Below are 20,107 nucleotides of genomic sequence, written 5' to 3' on the forward strand. Positions count from 1 at the left end.
TGTCTGGGGCAGGGTGTAAATGGAAAACCTCTGTACTTTCAATTTTACTGTAAAGCTAAACCTATTCTTAAAAATGAAGTCAATTTTTAAAAAAAGAAAGAAAACCAGTGTTCAGAAAGTTACAGAAAAGGGACCTCTCATACATTGTTGTTAAGGATGTTACATATTTGTTTAGGTGAAAAAAGTAATCTAATTTTACCAAAACATTGACAACGGTTCTCTATTAAAAGCAGGGTGATCAAAGTCAGGTGTATGTTATTTTTGTGTGTGGTCTCCAAAATATAATTTAATATGATTTACCAAAACACAATTTTTTTTTATATAATTGAGAAAGGCAAACTATTTTTAAATAAAAATCAAGTACCTTTTAATTATTAAAAATATAATTATGTTCTCTAAAGTCTATGACAGATTTTTATTTGTTTAGTCTTGCCTCATCAAACTAAAGAGAGGACAAAATGAACTTGTCCTGATGCTCGGGGGAGCCCAGGTTCATGTCACAGGACTATCATTTGGGAGAATAAACTAGATATGGAGCTATAGCCAGGCACAGCTCAGAAATTCTGAGCTCTCTCTGTTATTAATGGAGGGACAAGTGGAGATAGGGGAGCTCAGCTGAGAAAGGCAAGAGGCATTGGAGGGATACAAATCGAGATGAACAGTGGCTGACTCGGCAAAACTGTTAAATGACTTTGCAAAAGACCTGTCACAATGGATAAACGGCGCCTCCTGAAGAAACAGCTTAGCATTCCTGCAATGTGCGCGCAATTATTTCTGGGGATAAGACTGAGAAAAAGGAGGAAGGAAGAGGAGAGGAAAGATCAAAAGATGCCTTAAGGAGTCTGCAGACGTTTCTTAAATGAGCAACGGGGAAGGAGAGAAACTGTAAAAGACAAACCAAAACAAAGAGCGCAATGCACCATACTTCTTTTTATGCTTCGGCCACTGGGCAAACATCCACCATTTCTGCTCTTTCTCTGCCCATGAAAAATGGTAAGTTTCTCTGTGGATGTTGACTACACTCTACTTGTTTTTATGGTAAATGAAGTGTGAAAACTAATGTCACAAAACCATGGTGTTTGCAGTGTAAGGCCATACTTTGTCTTCCCTGCACGTTACTCCAAGGGTTAACAGTTTCTGTGGGGCCTAAGAGATTCCAAATACGATGTCCTCAGATTTCTTTACGACTGACTTTTAGGCAAAAACTCACCCTTCTTTCCCCCCTAGTATTTCCTTCTGTGCAACTAAAAAAGAATCTTCCCAAAGTATATAACCCTGTTATACAGAGCACACCCAGGGAAACGTCGGTGGGGAGGAGGGTGGCTGAAATCTCCTCTTTAAAGCATACGGAGGGTAGTGTTGACAAACATTAGTTATGCTCTTTGTATTATAGTAAGATCCCTGTTGCTAACAAAATCCCTAGGATTTGCTCTGCTCTGCTGATTACTAGAGCTCATGACTGAGCCCTATTCATCAGAAACTAATCAAAGGTACTCAAACAGCCTGTTGCTGATTGCAACCCAGTGGATTTTATTTTATTAAGTTCCCCTCCGTCATCCTTTAATGAATACACCCTTATTGGCTCCAATAAGGAGCCAATATCTTGGTCAAGATATTTTCAGGGTGATTTTCCTCTCAATCATGCAGTTTCCAGGTCCTTTGGGCAGGAACCATAGTCTGTTTTGGTCCAACTGCCTCAGTGAATAGGAGTGGATTAAGTCAATAACAACGTTTGGGTGAAACAGGCAAATTCCATCCCACTGCTTGCCACCAAACTCCATGCCTCTTGAATGTAGTGTAGACCTACTTAAAACACACACATGACTCACATCCTATGTGTAGTATCTTGTCCTGGAGCTGCACCAGCCTAAGAAGGGCCAGAGGTCAGGGAAGACTTTAAGCTTTAGAACCCTTGGGATGGTTGCAACTGAACAATTAATAATCAGGAGTGTTGGGATGGCATGGAAGAATAAGTAATATAATCTTCTTATGATAACCCACATGGCAGCTATTGTATTTGGAGCTCGACACCAAATTCTTTAGACTTGAATTAGAAGAGGCACTTCTTTGATAGATTTCTTCTTGTTCCAGTTTACAGGCAACTAATCCTCACTGCATTGGATCAAACAGACGGGCACAATCAATTCAGGGAAAGCAAGCAATGCCAGGTCTGCTCAATCTTCTCTCAATGAGCAGCAGGGAAGAAAGTGGGGGGATAGGAAAGAAAGAAAGAAAATTCAGGCATGCCTGCACCCAAGATAGCTTAGCAAAAGATGAAAAGACAAGATGAAATATATATCCTGGCAGGTAGAAGTGCTTGCTGTCAGAGGGAGAGGCAGAAACACCACAGTGATGCCAAACACACCAAGCCTTGGGGCGCTGAGGGGTGTTGAAGGGAGTGGGGGCAGATGGCAGTGGTGGTGATGTCAAAACAAAAGAAATCAGGAGCAGCGTCTCTAGGGAGGAAAGAAGTCTGGATTTACTTAGGTCCCCATAGTCTATGATCTATAGCACAGTGTGACGAGCAAGTTAATTACTGCATTTAGGTAATTAAGTCTCAGAGAAACCAGTACCTTCCAAAGTAAAATTAATTTACACTGCTAGATCATTTTAGGCTTGACTGGCCATTTGGTGAGAAGTCACGCTGGAACCACAGCCTAACAATGGCAGGAGAAAAATGAATGAAAATGCACTAGAAATAAAATGGCACCTGTATTAATGGCTTTCTCTCTGCTTTTGGACATGAAGGACATGATGAGATGCTTCCTCATTCACCAGTAGGTACTTCCTCCTCCAATAGCTCAACACCCCATCCATTCCCTGGCTCAAAATATGGGCAATGACTTAGTCTTCTTTGACTCCTCTGACTTTTCTTGGTCCTCTCTCCTCTCATATGGCTATTATATCTTCCTTTCTTGCCCCTAAATCTATTTTTGTCAAGTCTAAAATATTTATCCAGAGTAAAAGGCATCAAAAAGTCTCATATGGATAATGGTTCCCCCTCTCTTGATTCATTAATGTTCCTCACAGTCCTTGGAAATCTGTCATTCCCCTGCCATGGCTGTGAGTCAGGGTCTCCAGGCAAATGTATTAATCATCTTCAGGTGGTTCTTCTCATCATCTGAGAAGGAACAGTGCTACTTAAGAATGGAGAGAGGATAACATTTCTTGTCCCCAAGTTCCTAAATATTGGCAGTGAGATTACCTTTATTTGCCAAGTAACAGGCTCCCAAATGATGCCTGAATAAATATAAACACATTACTGGCAGGCATAAGTATATGTAGATGCACATGTGTGTTGCTAAGCTGCATCTTCTTTATCACAAACAAAATTTATTAATAATGCACGTTTATAACTACATGTTGACTTATATATTCACTTATGTGTACAAGTAGGCAGCATCCTCCCTGTGTTCAGTAAGAACACAGGGAGTGAAGAACACAGGAAGTGAGAATGACCCTGAGTCTGGGTCCAGTAGACTGTGACTGCCCCTACTTTCAATTGGCAGCTCCTCCATATTTTGTCCTTGTCAAAGACCCATAGGACCACATGGCTTTCATTTCTGAGATGTGCTGTGATCGGAACACCAAGGTCCAAATTCCCCTCACACCCCTGTGAGCATCTTACCGCTGGAGGTGGTCGTCCAGAGCCTCTTCCTCAGCATTCAGGAGAGTTGCTGCACAGGTCAGGAGCTGATGACTACAGCTTACAGATTTGAGTTCCAAGATGAGGAGACTCAAACAGAACATGGCTCCCATCTCCTCCAGTTCACTGGTTCCAAACTGTAGACCCTGCCAGGTAAACAAAACTATCAGCAGAGACTATGTAATGGAAACTGAGTAAAGACAATTTTTGAGATCCAGAGTGAGGGCTTCTGGACACTCGCCTATCACAGAAATTGAGAATTGATAGTATTTATCAGTCACTATCCAATGTGCTTTGTTGGGTGCTTTGTGGATTGGTGATTCTCAATCTGCATTATGTGTCATTCAAGGTTTCCCAGAAAGACCCCCAAGGCAATAATGAGCTGGCAGGGGTCCTGGAGGGCAAAGGGGTGGATAGAGTTCCCGGAGTCACTTCCCCTAGTTCAGTCAAAGCAGCAATGCCTATATCTGTATTTTAAATTAAAAAAAATTTTTTTTTAATCTTTATTTTTGAGAGAGAAACAGAGTGTGAGGCCGGAGAGGGGCAGAGAGAGAGGGAGAGACAGAATTCAAAGCAGTCTCCAGGCTCTGAGCTGTCAGCACACAGCCCGATGCAGGACTCAAACTCATAAGTGGTGAGATCATGATCTGAGGCAAAGTTGGACACTCAACCCACTGAGCCACCCAGGCGTCCCTCTTCTATATGTATTTTAAAAAGGGTTCTACTGTTGAAACAAAAGTTTGTGAACAATTGTACTAAAATCCCTTTCTCTCACGTAAATTTGTCAATCAGTGAGAAGAATTAGGGGGATCCTTCATATACAAATACCAGAACTTAAAAACAACATCAACATCTGTTTAGCACCACTTATTCATTCGTGATGAGACAGTACATGAAAGCAAAGCCATGATACATACTCATGCTATTATACCATGAAGTGACATATAATAATAATAAACAACCTTACAGAGCATTTACTAGGTACCAAATACTGTTTGAGCCCTTTCACATGCATTAACTCAATTAATAGTTACCAAAGTCCTATCACATAGGTATTGCCATTTCATCCATCACATACAGAAGGAGACTTAGAACCATGGAGCTGATACTTTATCCATGACCTCACAGCAATAGAGTCTAGACTTGACTGCTCACCAAAGTGCTATACTTAGATTAGGAAGGACTCTATTATGTGATGAAGTATAAAGTGCATGGTTTTTGAAATTAGATAGGGATTGGTTTTGAATCCTGACTTCATTATTTTCTGACTGTGTGATCTTGGACTTAATGAGCTCTATTAGCCTTGATTTTCTCATCTGAAAAATGAGATCATAATTCTTCCCTCCATATATTTAGACATGCAGTGACAAGGAATATTTGAGGGTGCACATAAAAGTACCGGTCAATATCAGCTCAATTTCTCTTTCTTTATTCCTAAATATGTTTAATATGACAGAATTCAATGTGGTCCTGAGTTCTTTATGTTTATAAACACATTTCATTTAAATAAAAGGGTATCAAAAGTTGAATATTATTTCTTAAATAGATTTTCATATCCAAATAGCAGTGATACAGAAGACAGCGATGTGATAGTAAATATTTAAAAAAGACTGGTCATAAGTATCACAAGGAAAAACAAAATTCCAAACTAGGAAGTCATCAGGCTCACCAAAGAATTTCTAGGTAAGAGGATAAAAGAAAGTAGAATGTCTTTTTCAGCTGTTTGACAATTTGATTTGCTGCATGTTTGGACACCTGTTTTCCTAAGGAAAGGAGACACTGCTTCAGAATTAAGGGAAATCTGCTCCTCCATAAACAACAGCAATGGGAGGGGAAGACAGATGTTTAACAAGTTATTTTTCTTAAGCCAATAGAAAAGATCACTGAACAAAGAGAGAGAGAAATCTGTCTCTTTCCACGAACTAAATTTCTAAGGTCTCATTCTTCCCCTGCACCCTGTTTTCCTACGTGCTTTTCTTTATTCTAGAATGGCCAGTTGGATGGGGAGTTATGAAGCAAAGGCCATGCCCTCCTCCTCAATCAGCCACCTCACTGGTGGCAAGAAAGAGTAGACAAGGAGAATATGAACAAAAATCCAGCCCCTCAGGCACGCAGCACGCCTGACACCTATGTGTAACCCTAGCGTCTAGCAAAACACATAACAGGTCAAAAGAGGCACAAGTCCTTGAGGGCAACAAATCTCATAGCATGAGCCATATTGCTGGGTCAAGGGCAACACCTTCACACCAGTCAACTTCTGTAAACAATGGCCCAAATGACAGCATTTTTATAACACAAAAACATTTCTGTATCCCAAATATTGATCTATTTATCTCAGGCAATGGTTGGTATCATGAAAAAGACTTGCCCAGAAGAAACAGACTATTTATTGGCTGTAGGGTCTCAAGCAAATCACTTATTCCATTTTGCTCTCCATTATGAACCTCTCTTTACTACTCTACTCTTTTCACTCTCACACAGTATCAAAAATATTTGTTTATATGGAGAGTCTCCTCTCACCTCCCACACCCAGCCTGGAAATGAAATCCTCAAAGGCAAGGACTGAGCAGTGTCTGCCTCTTTACATTCCTGGCATAGAGCACATAGCCTGTTATATAGCTTATCCTCAATATATAATAATGGATAAGCAATGGCTCTACAGGGATGGATATGGAGAGGCTTGGATGAATTGTCTCTTGGATTTGTCAAGTGGAACTTCACTTTTTTGCATAGCAAGTATATGAATGCCTTTAATTATGTTCTCCCACTGTCAAGTGCCATGAGGATTTAAATACTTTATTTTAGTTTTGCTTCAGGAGATGCATTCACATCTCTGGATATGATCCAGAACACAGGTAGATAAAATTTAGAAATTCTGATATCTACTTTGGTCAGTTATCATAGGTTCACAGTAACAAGTTTATATATAAAGCTGGCTTTGGGTTTGTTTAAAAGTGAGGCTCATTGAGGCGCCTGGGTGGCTCAGTTGGCTAAACGGCTGACTTCAACTCAGGTCAGGGTTCACCAGTTCGAGCCCCATGTTGGGCCCTGTGCTGACAGCTCAGAGCCTGGAGCCTGCTTTGAATTCTGTGTCTCCTTTTCTCTCTCTGCCCCTCCCCTACTCATGCCCTCTCTCTCTCTCAAAAAAAAAAAACAAAACATAAAAAACATTAAATAAAAAGTGAGCCTTGTTAAAATAGAGACCCAACTCTCCTCTCCCTGTAGGCTTATATGTGTTAATTAGGATTTTTTCCCCTACAGCCAGTAACAGGAAGACTGACTACAGTTGTTTAAACAAAAATTGAGTTTTATTTTTTATGCATAATAAGTTGGGGGTAGGAAGTTCATGGCATTATTTCAGAGGCCTAAGAAAATCAGGACTCCTGTATCTGTCATTTTTCTTGGTTTTCTGATCATGATTACAAGGTGGCTGCTGTAGCTCCAGCCAGCATATCAGCACTCAAGGAAGGAGAAAGGGAAATGGGGAAAGGAGGCACCAGCATATTTTTGCTTATATTTTCTTGGCCAGAGCTGTATAATAGAGCCAACTCCAGCTTTACAATGGTCTGGTAACTGAATATTTTAGATTGTTCAGTATCTTTAAAAGAGACAGGTAAGAGAGAACAGTGTTAGAAATGAGTGTTAAATAATTTTTTAAAAAGCGGGGTGAAGCCTAGGTGGCTCAGTTGGTTGTGTCTGACTCTTGATTTCGGTTCAGGTCATGATCTCACGGTTCATGAGTTCAAGCCCCATGTCAGGCTCCGTGCTGACAGTGTGGAGCCTACTTGGGATTTTCTCTCCCTTTCTATCTGCCCCTCCCCCACTTGCACTGTCTCTGTCTTTCTCAAAATAAATAAATAAACTTTAAAAAAAATGAGCATTGGGTGAGCCAACAATATCTCTCACACCAATATGCATATACTAATGTTACTAGAAAGTATAGGTCTCTATCTATGCATCATGTTTGTAAGCAAATCTCACTGACACAATTCATTACATGTTTTTTAGAAACTTTTTGATCATCCACCTCAAAATAAGTTGAATTCACAAGTACATTTGACTCTGAAATTCTCTACTACCCTCATCATCACATAATTTTTAAGTAGCATACATATGGGAAGAATATTTGTATTAATGCAGAAAATTACATATTGGTAAGGTAAACATAGCATCCACAAATGATGTTTAAAAAGTATAGATACTGGGGCACCTGGCTGGCTCGATCAGTTGAGGATCAGACTCTTGATTTCAATTCAGGTTATGATCCCAGGGTTGTGGGATTGAACCCCATATTGGACTCTGCACTGAGCATGGAGCCTGCTTAAGATATTCTCTCTCTCTCTCTCTCTCTCTCTCTCTCTCTCTCTCTGTCTCTCTCTTCCTGTCTCACCCACTCATGCTCTCATTCTCTAAAAGATAAAAAATAAATGCAATACAATACAATACTATACAATACAATACAATACAATAAAAGCACAGGTGCTGATAATTGGTGAGCAAAAGGAAAAAAGCAATTAATAACCAAGCACAGAAAAATATTCTATTTTATTATGTAATAAAAATGCCTTTTACACCCAGAAAATTGATAGAAATATATTCAATCTTATAATCTATAGTGCTGACTCATTACAAAACTTGGTGCATATCAAAATACAATGCCATCTGACATGATAATATCACTTCTAAAAACTTTTCCTGAGGGACGATTCAAAATAAAAGTGAAGCACAAGATACATATTATGTCAAAGTTATATGTAATAATCAAAATTTGAAGGAAATAAAGTGCTAAATATCTAATAAGGAAGAAATCACTAAGGAAATTATAATGGAATAAATTTGATGGGCTATAATAAAACCATTAAAATGATTATTTTAACGGCCATTTAACAATATGGAAAATGCTTATGATTTAATGACAGGTGAGAAAAAAAGGAAAACACCAAGCATGTAATGATGTGATTTATGGTGACAATTTGGCAGTGAAAGCAGAGGTGGTTACCCCCAATCCCACATACACGCTTCCCGCCATTATTGCTATGATTTGCCAATAAAAAACAGAAATCTGGAGGAGAGGTGTTATCAAGAGAACATCCACGGAGCAAAAACTGTTTAAAAAGCTACAGCATGCCAATAAATGAGTAGAATTCCCTACAGCAATTTGCAAGATCTTTTCTAGACCTTCCATATTCTGAAGTAGGTCTAGATTTATTTTTATTTCTTTTATGTGTAATTTATTGACACTAAAGATTGGTGTCTCTCATCATCGCTTAGAAAAATGTAAGCCAGTATCTTTTTGAGTATTGCCTCTCCCCATTCCTCATCAAGGAAAACAAAGATAAGCCTAATACTCTTATTAAACATATTTGTTTTTATTCTGTCCTCCATATCTCTTACCTTTACTTTTGTATTTTTTTATTTCTATCACTGTAATAAATTCTGAGTATCTTTTCATATCAATGTCTTATTTTCATACTTTGCTCTCCAACTTTACTGAATCTTCTTTTTGATTCATTCATCTCAAAAACTGTCTCTGAAACACTATAAACATAGTTATTTTATATTCTGTCCCTGATTATTCCTGTATATACAGTCTTTGTGGGCATCCATCATTCGTTTGACTTTTCTGTTTAATGTCAATATTGTAGGCTTGTCTGCTCAAATATTTTATAAGCATCTGAAACTCTAAATTCACATTTTCTTGAACTTGGAGAAACTCTTTGTGAATTTGGTTTTAATGCTCTTTGCTCCAGAGAGAACTTGTGCTTTCCTCCACTAGGTACTTGGGGACTACTGATCAGGGACCATTATAGGCTGAAGCTTTGGCTTGAGACCTGTAGGGCCATACTGTACCTTTAAATTTTGACCCCAAATATGTTTAAAGGAGGGCTTGTGATTAGAAACTATGAATGAAGGCTTTTCCTTGTTTGTCTGCTGTACCCAATGCCATGGCTAAAACTGTCAAGCAACCTCACTTTCTCATTTTACACGTTGTGGGATGACTGGGGCTGTCATCTCTGAAAGTCCTGCCTTGGTGTGGTGGTCTTCAATTGGTCCTCAAATTTTGCACGGGCCTGTTTACATCCTCAAACCCAAGTTATAAGTGGATAGGAATTAGTATCTGCCTCCAAAGATCTACAACATCTTCTGGCTTACACTGTCTCTTTTTATGAAATTGGGCATCATGAAACACTCTCTAACACATACAAAGAGGGAAAATGTTACACCCGTGTACAAATACTTCAGGTAAAAGGATGGCTCTCTGAAACACCAAACAAATGTCTTTTTATGAGAAAGATTTACTGCCAGAAATGAGAAAAATCTGAGAAATTTCTTTTAATTAAAATATTTTTAATGTTTATTTATTTTTGAAAGAGAGAGAGAGCATGAATGGGTGAGGGAAAGAGAGAGAGGAAGACACAGAATGCAAATCAGGCTCTAGGCTCTGAGCTGTCAGCAGAGTCCAACGTGGGCTTGAACCAACAAACCACGAGTTCATGACCTGAGCTGAAGTTGGAGGCTTAACCAACTGAGCCCCCCAGGCACCCCAGAAATTTCTTAATTTTATTCTCAAAAAGGACTGAGAGTAGATTGCATTGGTAAAAGTACAGTGAAAGATATGACAAAAGCTGAGAAGTAACTATACTATGGAGATGTAAAATACAATTTCTAAATTAAATGTTAAAAAGAGAGCGTTAACAGTTCTATGCAGAAAATATAATCCATTATGTATCAGACAACCTCAAGAAATTTCCCAATGTCTTAACGAAAAAATAAGATGAAATCACACACAAACACACACACACACACACACACACACGAATCGTATATATATATATATATATATATATATATATATATATATATATATATATATACAGATATATATAGATATCTATATACAGGTATATACAGATATCTATATATAGATATCTATATACAGATATCTATAGATATCTGTATATAGATATATACTAGAGCAGATTAAGGAAAAGTGATCTACTCCCTTTTGAATTTCAGACTCAGTTTGTTAATCACCATAAAAGTCAAGAAGAAGGAAAAAGTAGGGAGAGGGGATGAGAAAAAGAGGGAACCATTCTGTATTTATTTATTTTTTTAAAGTTATTTATGTATTTTGAGAGAGAGAGAGGGAGGGAGGGTCAGAAAGGGAGAGAGAGAGAGAGAGAGAGAGAGAGAGAGAGAGAGAGAGAGAATCCCAAGCAGGCTCCATGCCATCAGCACAGAGCCCGATACAGGGCTCAAACTCATGAACTGCAAGATTATTACCAGAGCCAAAACCCAGAGTCAGACACTTGACCACCTGAGCCACCCAAGTGCCCCAGAACAATTCCATATTAAAAAAGAAAATCTGAGTCTACAGATCAAACAGTTTCAACAAATATATGAGATATAATTAATATAAAAAAGCAAAAAAAAAAAAGGTATTGGGAACCCTATAAACAATCAAAATTAAATAACCTAAAATTTATTCCCACTCTTAAATATCAAAGACAATGAAGCGATGTGTATAGAATTGAGGAGAAAATTCTGTGCCCCAAAAATGTTGTGGATGTGTGAGGGGCCTGAGGGAGATAAACCCAAAGAAGAGCAGGCATTGAGTACAAAATGAATGAGGAAAAGTGTCCTATTTCTTTTAAAATATTAGCACAAGCCTATTATTTACAATACTCAAGACATGGAAACAACCTAAGTGTCCATCAATGGATGAATGGCTAGAGAAAATGAGTGTGTGTTTGTGCGTGTGCGTGTGTGTGTTATGGAATATTACTCAGCTATGAAAAGGAAGGAAATCCTGCCATTTGCGACAATATGAACAGCCCTTGAGGGCATCATGCAAAGTGAGATTAGACATCTATCTCTATAGATGAATACCTTATTTTCTCACTAATATGTGGAATCTAAAAGAAAAAAGAAAAGATGACTCATACATACAGAGAACAGATTGGTAGTTGCTAGAGGCAGAGGGGTAGAGGATGGGCAAAATGGGTGAAAGTAGTCAAAAGGTACAAACTTCTATTTGTAAGTAAGTCATGTAACATACTGCATGGTGACTATCATTAATATACTGTATTGTATATTTGAAAGTTACTCAGAAAGTAGATCTTAAAAGTTCTCACCACATGAAACAAAAATTATAATTGTGTGGTGATGGATGATAATAAGACTTATTGTGACCATTTCACAATATGTACATATGTTGAATCACTGTGTGATACACCTGTGGCTAATATAATGCTATATGCCAATTATATCTACATATATCTACATAAATTTACATATAATACATATATCTACATATATCGAGAGCTATCCCAATTAAAGAAAATGTTGTTTATGCTCAGAAATAGGAATATATAAAAATAATTATGCAGCCTGGGGTTGCCTGTGTGGCTTAGTAGGTTAAGTGTCTGACTCTTGATTGCAGCTCAGATCATGATCTCCCAGTTGTGAGATCCAGCCCTGTGTCAGGCTTCATGCTATGCGTGGAGCCTGCTTGGGATTCTGTCTCTCACTTCCTCTGCCCCTTTCCCCTGCTCATGCTCTCTCTCTCTCTCTCTGTCTCTCTGTCTCTCTCTCACACACACACACAAATAAATAAATAAACATTTAAAAAATAATTCTGCAGCATGATCTAGAGAGTATTTTGCTAAGGATGGCATGGGGTGACATCACTAAGAAATCTACTAACATAAATGTTAGTACATAAACAGACCAAAAGGCAGAAGGGAAACAACAACAACAACAACAACAAGAACTTCTGGATGGATGCATCCATTTCTGATATAGGTCTTACTATATGAACCTGCCAGAACTCTTTCTAGACTAGAGGGGGTAGCATGGCAAGGTGGGTGTAAACACAGGCCCTGAGGCCCAGATTGCTGACATCAATTCCAGTGCTGCCATTTACTAATTGTGTAGTTTTGGGGAAGTCATTTGACCTACTGGTGCCTCAATTTTCCCATCTTTATAATGGGGAAAATAATAATAATAATAATAATAATAATAATAATAATAATACCACCTATCTCCTGGAGCTGCTGAGACAATTCAGTGAGGTTGTATATATAAAAATTTACATCAGCACTTGTCTCATTGCACATTATACAAGTATTTATTATTACCACTAACAATAGCAGATGCTTAGATAAACCAACAGTCAAAACCATACTTGACATAACCAGTTCTTATTAAAACCATGGCCAATCTATGACCTGCTCTCATCACTATTAGGTATCATTTTTTGACAGGTCCCAAACAATTCAATAAGGTAAGAAAAAATGAGTCATATGTATTAGAAAGGAAGGAATCACATTATCTTTATTTTAAGACTGATTATGTACTAAAACAAACCAAAGGAATCAGCTGAAACAGAAAATCTATTAGATATAAGGCAAGAATTGAGGAAGTAGACAGGTTACAAATTAAATATCCCCAAATCAATTTTCTTTCCATAAACCAGCAAAATAAATTATTAAGTATAATAAAAATCCCATTCACAATAGCAACACAACTATAAAATATCTAGGAACAGAATTAATAATAAATACCCCAGGGATTGTATGATAAATCCCAGGACTTCACCAAGAGATAACAAGGAAATTTTAAACAAATGGAGGAATATGCCCAATTCTAGAAAAGCAAGGCCCAGCACCATGGAGTATCAATTCTCCACGTATTAGTCTATAAAAGCATAAGAAAACGAAACACCAATGGGGATTTTTCAGACTTGGCAAATTAATTCCTTTTTAGGAGAACACATAGCAAAAATATCCAAGAATAATTTTGGAAGAAAGAGTAAAAAATATAATAATGGGAAGATCTTATACACTTACAATAATTAAACGTTATGGTATTAATGCAAACATGGCAAGACAGATCAAGGGAAGCATAAAAAAAAATTGCCAAAGCCTGTGGAATATGTAAAGGTTTGCATATGACAAAGGTGCCTTTCAAGTCACTGCAAATGGTTGTGATGGGGATAAAACAAAATTGATTGGTTGATATTCCAAGGGAAAATCTTACCACAAATACAAATTATTCCATTTTGATTAAAGGATTAAATGTTAAAAATCTTGGATTAAAGGAGGAATAAAACATATATTCAAACATTCTATTATCTCCAGACCAGAAAAAGGTCCTCCAGAGCATATCCTCAAAGAAGAAACCATAAAGGAAAATATTAATGATTGAATAAATAAAATTTAAATATATCTGAGTAGCCTGAAATATCACAAACTAAGCTAAAACAGAAAGAACAAAATAAATATAATTGCAATGAAGGGGAAAAAAAATAACCTAACGATATAAAGGGCAAATTAATGTAACAATAAAATACCATAATTTGCTTTTCAATTCAGGTTTACCTCTTACTCCCCAAATCATAATGCTTTGCTGGTAAAGGGCTATAAACAGACACTATCATCATCTGTTTTGATGGAAGGTCTTATCACTGCAGTATTTCTGAAGGATAATTTGGAAATATATTTCAAAAGCCTTAAGAATGTTTAGCTCTTGGAGCTAACAATTCAAATTCCAGAAATCAATCTTAAGAAAATAATCATAAGATGATCCATAGAAAAAAATCCTAAATGTGTGCCAGTATATTACTAGCCAAACTTGAGTGTATTCACATCATGGAATATTAATATCATGATGTGTTTTGAATCAAGAACGCCATGGGGATATATTCATGGTATAGCCCAAAAGTACAGTAAGTTGACTAGAGTATAACACGACCATTAAGATCTCAGTTTTATTTAAAAACGTTAAAGTGATTTATATGCACCAAAATGTTCATAGTGGTTAGAAATGCATGGTGAGGGTACATGTTTTCTTTGTTTCACTTTTAGTCATGAAAAATAGGTAACTGCTCTTGCCATTCATATTTCCTTAAGCAATGCTTATAAGCCTAGAAATAGTAGTGCACCTGAATTAAAATGTTATTTTATTTTTTATTTTTTTTAATTTAACATTTATTTATTTTTGAGAGAGAGACAGAGCATGAGTGGGGTCAGGACAGAGAGAGAGGGAGACACAGAATCCGAAGCAGGCTCCAGGCTCAGCTGTCAGCACACAGCCCAACAAGGGACTCGAACCCACGAACCTCAAGATCATGACCTGAGCTGAAGTCAGACGCCTAACCAACTGAGCCACCCAGGTGCCCCTAAAATGTTATTTTATATGTGATTTTAAATTTGTTAGGAAAATGAAACTTAAAATTCACATTTAGGGGCTCATGGGTTACTTAGATGGTTGGGCATCCGACTCTGGCTCAGGTCATGAGCTCACGGTTCATGGGTTCGAGCCCCATATCGGGCTCTGTGCTGACAGCTCAGAGCCTGGAGCCTGCTTTGGATTCTTTGTCTCCCTGTCTCGCTGCCCCTCCCCCTCTCTCTCTGTTCCTCCCCCGTTCACGCTCTTTCTTTCTCTCTCTCTCTCAAAAATAAACATTAAAAAATTTTTTTAAACTCACATTTATATGTTGTTAAATTCAAAATTTAAATTTAAAAACTTTAACAAAAGGCAAAAAGAAAAGCTAGTTGGGCATATTTAGTTTCTTGAGTACCCACTTCTTCCTTCATACACATTACCTGGTGTCCTCTATGTTCCTCTTAATTTCTCTGGGTCACTGGCGCTGTGCCTATTTTCCTTTTGGAGTAAATATCCTGCCGTAAGAAATCTATTCCCTGGAAAAGTTCTTAGAATCTTTACGAAGTGCCAGCGTGAGTGAGAGGCAGTGACTTTTAGAGTTTTAAACAAATTTGGAGAAGGTGTGAACAAATTAACTTTGCACATCCTTTGCCTTGACATGCATGCAAGCAGAAAAGGTAGAATGAAGCCAATCCAGCCTGGCAGATATGTAAACTCCAGTAGGCGGCAAGGAGGAAAGCAAGAGGGGCTGGAGAAGGCGCCTGGGATCCCCTGCTTACCAAACCCATTGGACTCTAATGCTTTCCCACTGAGGACCGAATCAATCGCCAGGGATGTCGGTCTCTGTGCCATCTGATGGGCTCTTGTGCACAAAGCCCCCTCTGTGTCCACCCTTCCAGCCCAGGCTGCCTGACCCATTACTGATGACCGTTTCCCTAGTAACTGCAAAAAGGCCCTATATTCACTGGAACAGCAGGGCTGAAGGTGTGGGCTGGATTTCAAATGTGTCCTTTATTTCTATGATGGACCTTCCCCGGGTCTTTTATTGGTGAATTTGTGCTTAAGCCATGAATGACACAGCGGACAGCCAAGTCCTCTGTGATTGCCTTTCCATGTCTTTCTGGACCATGCATATGAGGGTAAACATGAATCAGAGACTGTCTCCTAGACAGCCTAGAATTTGGGCAGAGAGAGCAATCTGAGCAAGCCGAACCCTCTTTTATAGGTGCATAAACTGGCAATGCCTTACACAAGATTATGTAGTCAACACAGTAGAACCAGCATTGCAACAAATGTTCCCCTGAGACAAATCAAATGTCCATGTCAATACACAGGCTTCAAACTTCATGTTGGTTTAATAAAAGCTTTTGGAAATTTAGAGGTCACATTTTCTTGTAGGTTATAGGAGCCCATAAGTTCTACCTCTTTATTTCCCCATTCCCTTTCTTATAAGAAAGCTTGCCCAATATGGCACCAGGGACATGCACAAGCCCAGTCGTAGGCAAAAGTAGGTCATCACCCTCCTTCACTATTGCCACCCACTGTCCCTCCTACTCATCTTCCCTGGCTCTTTGATCCGCAGCTCTGTCCCTGTCTTCTGAAACCCACCCTAGGCCATCTCGTATGATGACAGGCAGGAACAATCTCTCTAGCCCTGGTCTCCATGGGTTCTCTCAGATCTAATTTTGAACTTTCCTCCTCGTGCCACAGATTGGGGAGAAAAAAGGGAAGGTGGTCTTACCTCTGCCCATGAGTCATATACCATGTTTTATGAAACTCATCTGCAAAGGACAATGACCAACGAGAACAGATGCTGCTCATAGCAATAGAGCAGAGTTATGCTTTGTCAGATTTTAATCCTTTAGTTTCTGGGCCCTGGCAACGTTCTGGGGAACATGGCAGAGGAATAAGGGAGACAGGATAGTGAAGGGGCAGGTGGGATGCTTCGCTTGGTGGGCATGAGCAGTGGCTATTAACCTACGGGTGTGCAAGTATTTTAATACACTAAGAATTGGCATGGCCACACTGATACACACCAGTGGAATACCAACCCTAACCCTTACCGTGACCTCCACGCTCCACACCAGCCTCTACAAGTGCAACCATTCTCCGTGTCAGATGAGGGGGTAAGACACAAACCAAACTCTCTTCCCGAAATGGGATGACATTCCCAGCTCCCAGTATTCCCATACATATGGTGCCCCTCCAGAGAGTGGCCCAGCAGACAGGCCTTCACTGGTCATGCTGGATGGTTAGCAGCTTTTGCAAACAAAGTCAGAACACCATGATGACCTTCAAGTCAGCACTTCTCAACACGGGATCCCCAGATGAGTATTTGCCTGTGAAATGTTTATGAACACTTCTCTGTGATCAGACAGGGGGCCTCAGCCTGAAGGTGAGTCATTCATGTAATTAAGCACATGTTTTTACTTCCGTTTTTGTCAAGGAAGGAAGCACTGTGATTGTGTTCTTTTGTATTCTGATCCAACCTCCTCATCTCTTTGCCACAACAGATGGATCACAGCCCCAGTTACATTGCGTAACAATGCTCCAAAACATGCTGCCCAGGAAGGCCTCTGCTCGGACTCGTGCAAAGAGAACATTCTGGTAATCAGCTGTCTGAAATATGAATCTCAACTCTGCCCCTTCCTATCCTAATGACTACGTTCAAGTTACACAACCTCATAAAGCCCAATGTCTTTATCCTGAAAATGGGAAAATAGAACCTATTGCTTAAATGTTTCTGTGAAGAGGAAATGAGACATAATGTGTGCATGCCCTGTGCAGAGGCACAAGCTAGATGCTCCATCATTGTGACTTGCAATCATTTTTCCCCACATGCACTATCATAAAAGGGCATCGCAGCATCTGTACAGATCACAATTACACTATAAATACATGTATGCAAGCATATATAAATGCCACTCGGTTTTGCTTAGATTTCATTCTATTTCTTCCAACTTAAACTTCTATTTCTCTCCAATTTCAACCTGGTTATTTTGACGTGCATAAGACATAGAGGGACAACGTATGGAAGCATGATAGTCTAGGGAAGCTACAGCTTTTATCCACAAAGGTAAGTCAAGTTATTGAATGGGATGGGACAGGAGACTCATATTCTTAATATATGATTTTTTTTTGAAAGTAGAAGTTGAATTAAAGAAAGAAAATACAGAGTCTGAGCAGAAAAAGAGAGAAATCATCCCCAAAGAAAGCTTCATTTGACAAATCGAGGAAAATGGTTCAAAATTGAAATGGAGTAGCGTGGCTGTGCAGGGGGAGCAGGGGGACTTCTTAGGGATCTCTGCACCCCGTTAACAGAGTAGCAGCACCATCAGCATTTTCGCCACCGTTTCCCAAAACCCTAGGCCAGTTTATCTGGGAACCGTTTGCTTGTTCCAGCTGAGAGGCTCCTGGCTAGGTTTCACTGACCAACAGGAATCCATGAACAGCTAATAACTGTCCTCCAATTGCATGCACATGTATTTGGGGGAAATTTTAAGGAGTGTCCTTGGCTTCACAAAGAGTTATAGAGTTCTCTGCAGGTTGGCAACTAGGCTCAGCCAGCATTATCACCACCAGCAAATCGTTATGAGAATCTATTCTCCACTCACTCATTCTGCACACATTTATTTTGCTTTTTCTACGCACGTGCCCCTGGGCTAGGTGTTGGGAAGGAAAAAGCGTGGTCCCAATGCACGAACTCGACTTCTGTGCCTGCCATCTCAAAGAGACCACCTCTGTTTCTATTATCTCCATATCTCACAGCATATATAGCACAGGGTGAAATTTCAGAGTGCAGGGTGGGCATTTAGAGGACCATCAAAAGAGATATAAGGGGACACCAGTCCTCATGGATCTTACAATCTATTAGGAAATACAGGACATACATTAAATGGGGAAACATTTTGGATGTTCAGAGGAAGACTAACTGCTCTGACTTTAGCTGGACTTCGAAGCTTATATACCTGTAAACATATTTTCCTCAGCCACTTTCTTCCTCCTGCACAGTGTGATAAAGGTGATCTAACAAAGGTGTAGCAATGTAAGCAGTTAAATATGTACTGTTTCGTACTTTCCTTACCCTTGCATTTATTTATTCCACCTGCCTAGCCTCTGTAGACATTCAAATCCTGAGCATTATGAGTCACCAACACTCCTTCTTTGATACTTTTATTATTTCCTTCCAAGTTTTGCTGCAATGAATACTTTGGAGAGGGGCAGAGAATGAAGAAAACAAATATAAACAAAAAGAGGGGCTAATATCCATTAGGCCCTGCAGATTTATGTGTGGCTAGGAGTTGAATGTTATCATCCAGAAGATAATATCTGACCAAAAGCAATATAACAACTTTATATTCAGTCAGCAAATGAGGCCTGACCAAATGCAGAGAAAAACCATCATTCAGGGTTTAAAAGCAATGAGATTGCTGCATAAAATTCGCATACTGGGTTGATAAGTAAATTAAGAAATAATGGTTAATTTTAAAAACTTTGAACTCAAAAAATCAGTAAGAAAATTTTATTGACAGCATTGATTAATACAATCAACATTAAGGAAAAAAAAAAAGATTACGTCTGAATCCTTCTAAAATTTTGCTGTGTTTTTCGGCAAATCATGCCTACCAAATTGCAAATACATTTGAAAAGTCGATACGGGGGTGTCTGGGTGGCTCAGTCGGTTGAGCATCCAACTTTGGCTCAGATCATGATTTTGCAGTTTGTGAGTTTAAGCTCCACATAGGGCTTGCTGCTGTCAGGGCAGAACCCACCTTGGATTATCTGTCCTTGTCTCTCTCTGTCCCTCTCCAGCTCCTGCTTGCACACTCTCTCTCTCAAAAGCAAATAAAACATTAAAAAAAATTTTTTTAACTTGATATGTGATAGAGTATGTGTAAATGCCGCATTTTAAAATATGCAATGACAATGCAAATCGATTTGTTTCATAAATGTATTTAAGAAAACTATTGTTGCTGCATGCAAAGCACTGACAGAATCCAGAGCTGCAAGTCTAGCCCCCAAACTGGCCTTGAATATGTCTCTAAGGCCAGATTACAGGCAGAGGGCCTCTGGTCCAATGACACACGTAGAGCTTTCCAGATGAAAATGAAACGCTACTCTCCTTCTACCCTACCCAGCTCGCTGCCTAGAGTGGTAGGCTGACATTTTCTGCAGGGAACCCTCTCTTTCCTGTGGGATGAGTCTAAACATCCCTGGCTCTGCCTACCAGATAAAGGGAACATGTTAAATCCATATCAATCCGAGAGCTGCTGCGCGGTGACTGCAAACGGT

At 39.0% G+C, this 20,107-nt stretch overlaps 1 protein-coding gene across 1 annotated transcript in view; it reads right to left on the bottom strand.

Annotated features, from left to right (window-relative positions):
* AGBL1 (AGBL carboxypeptidase 1) overlaps positions 1–20,107 on the bottom strand; it is a 754,644-nt gene that overhangs the window by 218,100 nt on the left and 516,437 nt on the right. The window contains exon 22 of the mRNA XM_078448995.2: positions 3,629–3,792. Within this exon, the coding sequence (XP_078305121.2) occupies positions 3,629–3,792 (164 nt within the window). The remainder of the gene's footprint in view (positions 1–3,628; positions 3,793–20,107) is intronic.

Source organism: Panthera onca, chromosome B3 (assembly GCF_046562875.1).
Source record: "Panthera onca isolate mPanOnc1 chromosome B3, mPanOnc1 haplotype 2, whole genome shotgun sequence".
NCBI classification, from domain to species: Eukaryota; Metazoa; Chordata; class Mammalia; order Carnivora; family Felidae; genus Panthera; species Panthera onca.